Here is a 5,121-nt window from a genome sequence, read left to right as displayed (position 1 = left end):
GCGCTACGGACGGCGGGAAAGTAGTTCGGCTGCCCGATGACGTTTTACGTATTATAGGAGTTATTTTTACCGTTGTTTACGGATACTGCCACAATTTTTATAGGAATCATAACTATAGGAAACGGTTTTATAGGGGGATCTACTGTACTGCCACAATTTTTATAGGAATCATAACTATAGGAAACGGTTTTATAGGGGGATCTACTGTAAATTATTGTCTTACTTTAAAGGTAAACTAAAGTGTCAATATTATAGAAGAATGTTAATATAGTAGAGCATCGATTATCCGAATGGCGATCAATCGAAACATCAATTAACCGAAAGCTTTCCAGTTGGCAAATTTAAATTTTCACTAGTGCTGTGGCACTACAATCTTTGGCTATGTCTTGGGATACTCCAATATTATTTTTGTTGATGTGTGTGTTTTAGCTGGCAGCACTGGCGCAACCATGAGAGGGTACTTAAGGACATGCCAGGATTTGAACGAATTTTAACATGGAACAGGTTAATATATTTTTTCGTACATAATCAGTTATCCAAAAAATCAATTTTCTGAACAACCACAGTCCCCAATTGATTTGGATAATTGATGCTCTACTGTATAAACAATATTTTTAGAAAGAATTGATTAGTAATTTGATATCATTCTCTTTCTTAAGATCAGTCTTTGATTTTTTTAGTGTGTTAGTGTTGATTTTATAAATTATGAATTAATAATAATATATCATGGAAAAAGGCAAGGAAAATTAATTTTATGCAATATTCTAATAAAACGTAATACATTGTGGTTAGTACAGTAGAGTCCTGCAAATTTGACTTAATATTGACTGAGAAGGAGATGAGTTACTGAAAATGATGTGTTTTATGGACTCTGGAGTGGGTTACTCATAATACATTACTACAGATTCATCTATTAAAAATCTTTTAAAACATTTAGAGCAAAACATATACAGTACAGGTATCCCTTGTATAACACAGTAGTTATGTTCTGGAAAAGTGTCATGTTATGCAAATCCATGCTATATGAAACAAAGGACTAATGAAAAACATGGGGTTAGGTTCCAGAAGTTAGCAATCATGTACTATTTTTTTTCATCACTAAGAGAAATATGTTTATTAAAGCAATTGATAATTTATTTCCAATCAATAATTATTAAACAATAACACTTAAAAGTACTGTATTACTCATTAATATTAATTATAGTTAAATGAAGGCATTTTCTTTTTACAAAGTATTGTCATCACCTCAGCTTTTTTGTTGATCTTGATCAAAAGTATTGGCAACATTTTTATATTTTTGATTTTTATAACAAATAATTCTTATGGAATAAAAATATGTTATTAATTGAAAATTTGTTCTAGTGGGTTGTGTTTGTTTGGTCGAGTACTGAGTGACTTTTTCCAGAATTTGTGTACGAGTACCGAGATACCACCATATTTTGTTTGTCATTTTATTAATTGCTTACCTACAGTTAAAAGAAGTTTAATAGCACTTATCTAAAAATGTTTAAATAAACTATACTAAATATGAAGATTAATCTATAAAAACAAAACACAGTGGTGTCTTAAATGCTAAACACAGTCTTAAATGCTAAAATCTGAAAGCAAAGACAATAACACCTGTTGATGGGAAAGCTGAGAGAAGGAAAAACCAATTGTACTGTTAGTTTTTATTAAAGTAAACCCAATGAAATGCACGTAACAAATTGAAAATTTCAGTATTCTAAAATTCATGAGCAAATTTGAGACGACATGCGTGCTTGCTTGAATAAAAAAAATTTTGAATAATGAAGTTTACACTTAAAAATTGTGAAATTTTGTATGAAGGACTTTCAAAACCGTGTTATAGAAGTACCATATTTTCGAGGGATACCTGTACAATCTAGCAAAGTAATTACTATTCTACAAAAGATATAAAATTTTTCCTCTGGATAATGTCTTATTACTACATGTGTGTTATATAGTTTGTATATGTATTAACTATTTACCCATAGTGACTATTTCTATTTGTAGTTAAGTTTTAATTTTAAAAGTATTGTCTATTCAGTGGCTACTTTTAAAATTAAAACTTCGAATTTGTGACTTTTTGCATCATGGAATTTTACTGTGATGCTGGGAAAAGGGTTATATTCTTTGTTACCATGTAGAATTGATGCTATTATCAAGTGTCGCCAGTGAAGAATGATAATTTATTTCATCCTAGTGCTAAGTTATAGTGGTATAAACTAGATTGCCTTTTTCTTTCTTTTGAACAACATGATGAGTTATCAAGAGTTGAGTTTCTGGGACCCTACTATAATTTTGTTTTCACATAATTACTAATTTAGCTGAAAATATGTTAATAATTTGAAAATTTTCCAATAGATAACAGAATATTTTGATGTGTAATAAATTGTGGAACAGTGTAGCATTATTCCAAATATTTCATTTTTTTAAGAGTATTTTATAATGATAAAAAATATTACAGTAGACCCCCCATAAAATGGGTTAATATAGTTTGGATTCCTATATGACTGCGAAAAAATTGCGACTGTATTTGTATAAACACGCTAAAAGAGATTCGTATAATTTGGTAAAACGTCATCACTGACTCGTGTTGCGACAGGATTGGTCGAATTTAGACCAATAGCAGATATTGCAAAAGCCGTTGAGTTTAAATGAGCAGCGGACCTACTAAAAACCATTTATTATTTAACGTCCATAAAAATTATATTTATATTAATGATGTCTCAAAAGTTCAGCAAAGTTTTTGCAGAAAAAATAATTTATCAGGAAGCACGCGAATGCCATTCGATGCACCGCTCCACGACGAAAACAAGCTTAAGCAATGGCATCGTTGAATGGTGCACGCTTGGTAAGTAATCCTACAATTTTTTGTTTATAGCATAGTTTATATGGATTATTCCCAAAAAATTATATGTATTTTGGAAATGTTGAATCAAATTAGTCTAGAATAGATTCATTTTATGGAAGAAAACCTTTCAAGCAGCTGTAGTCTGTAAACTGCATACGTGCTGGGTTGTGATTGGCTCATGTATTTAAGGACTCGTAGAAAATGGATTTCATAAAAACTGGAACGAATCTACCATGTTATAAGGGGTCAACTGTATTTATATAAACTTATTATAGCTTGGAAAAAGCTATAAGGCTATAAGACAATTAGATTTACTTTTTAATGTGTTTGAAAATTTAAATCTTTAATGGTACATTTTGCCATGCATATAAACATTGGAATTAGATGTAATTAATTAAGAAAAAATTAATTATTTAGTTGTTAATAAATACTTCATAATAAATTTAATTAAACTTTGTTGTCTTTATCTACTGAATATATAAGATAAAATTTTATTTTAAAATTCAATTTATTATCCAATCTTATGTAATTGTATTGTAGAAAAATACACGAAAATTTGAATTTTCCTGTATTTTTCTACAATACAATTACATAAGATTGGAAAATAGATTTAAAATTTTCTTTACAAAAGTTTTTGAACAGCAGATTTGCATTTTTAGAAATGTTTAATTACAACAAAAATTCTAAAAATTATTTTTGATGCAAGATTTTGAACTTTACATTTAACATTTTGGTATTTTTCAATTGTATTTTATTGTTTTATTAAATGAAAAATATTAATTTTATATATTACAGCGGTAGAATCGCACGATTATGTGATGAAAATTGTGCCTACAATTTATGAAGATTTAGATGGATCACTAGTTCATCTGTATCAGTATACGGCAGCCTATAAGGTATTGTATTTCAATTTTCTATGGCTTTATGGAGATGCATTTGCACATTTTATAATTTGCATTTATTTATTTATATTTTTAGAGTTACATTTCTTTTGGCCACAGCGGACGCATCATGCCAGCCATTTGGTTTCGGTACGATTTGACTCCGATCACCGTAAAATATACAGTGAAAAGACAACCTCTGTATAGTTTCTTAACCACTGTGAGTAATTACAAATCATCAAATATATTTACACGGACACATAGAATAACATTTGTTCATTTTTTCCAGATTTGTGCAATTATTGGGGGAACTTTCACCGTTGCAGGCCTTATAGACTCGCTTTTGTTTTCGGCTTCAAATATATTTAAAAAATTTGAATTGGGAAAATTAAGTTAGACAATTTTTCTATGAAAATTTGTTTTTCATCCCACAAATGGTTTTTATATAAGAGATTTGTCTCATATTTTTTGATGGATTAACAGTGGAATTATTTTTGTTCAAATAATTTTGATTTTTTTTCCTCTTATAAAGTGAAATTATTTTATTAAAATACAAAAGTATAAATGTTTATTTTCATGAATTTTTAGATTTTTTTTTTTGCATTTATATTTCATTATTATTATTATTTTTTTTTTTTTCTAGAAAACAAAACTGCTTCCATTTTAAAAATTTTAATACTCAACATTTTAGCATTTTAACATACCTTAACAGCATTTAAATGGTAATTTAAAAAGTGAGTATTTTGATTGGAATTACTTGGATAACTTTTTAAATTACTGTTATTTTGAATTCAGTGAAAAATTCTGTATTTTTCTGTACATGAAAAAACAAAATCAATCATTACAATTTACTTTACAAAAAATGCCAATATCATATTTTTTGTGTGAAAGTAAAAATGATGGTTTATTGTATAATTATGGAAAAAAAAAATGTTGAAAATTCATCCAAAGCTAAAGGCATTATTTATGAGTGTGTTTGTTCCTTTTAGGGCCAAATGTTTTTATACGCTAAACATTCCTATTCAAAAGAGTACTTGTAAAGTGATAATTGTCATGCTGTACACAAAACGTGATTTTAGTCGTTCAGCAGACTAAACATATCTAATTTTGATTTGTATCAAAATTTATGAAATGGTAATAAAATATTGTTATAAATCATCCAGAATTACTCATAATTGACAATTCTGACTACATTTGTTAAATAAAATAAATGATCAGAATGCTTTATTTATTTTTTGGTCATCATCTTTGTTGTTTCCTCCAAGAATTTAGTTTTTCATTCATTTGTTAGACTTAGTTGTTACAAATTTTTAAGATATTGTTGCAATAATGCCAACAACCATTGATCAGAATTGTTTGAAGATGTTACAGGCAAGTGTTTCAATA

General features: G+C 28.1%; 1 protein-coding gene across 1 annotated transcript in view; it reads left to right on the top strand.

The window, feature by feature from the left end:
• The window catches only part of LOC111626967 (endoplasmic reticulum-Golgi intermediate compartment protein 1-like), a 49,375-nt gene extending 45,087 nt beyond the window's left edge, over positions 1–4,288 (top strand). Inside the window, exons 6-8 of the mRNA XM_023370511.1 lie at positions 3,650–3,750; positions 3,833–3,955; positions 4,025–4,288. Coding sequence (XP_023226279.1) covers positions 3,650–3,750; positions 3,833–3,955; positions 4,025–4,132 — 332 coding nt within the window. The 3' untranslated portion in view covers positions 4,133–4,288. The remainder of the gene's footprint in view (positions 1–3,649; positions 3,751–3,832; positions 3,956–4,024) is intronic.
• The last annotated feature ends 833 nt before the right edge of the window (positions 4,289–5,121 follow it).

The sequence above is a fragment of the Centruroides sculpturatus genome, unplaced genomic scaffold (genome assembly GCF_000671375.1).
Source record: "Centruroides sculpturatus isolate CEXI.00-Female unplaced genomic scaffold, Cexi_2.0 scaffold454, whole genome shotgun sequence".
Lineage (NCBI taxonomy): Eukaryota > Metazoa > Arthropoda > Arachnida > Scorpiones > Buthidae > Centruroides > Centruroides sculpturatus.
The sequence above is the reverse complement of the archived record's forward strand: the minus strand, read 5'-3'. Positions and strand labels throughout refer to the sequence as shown.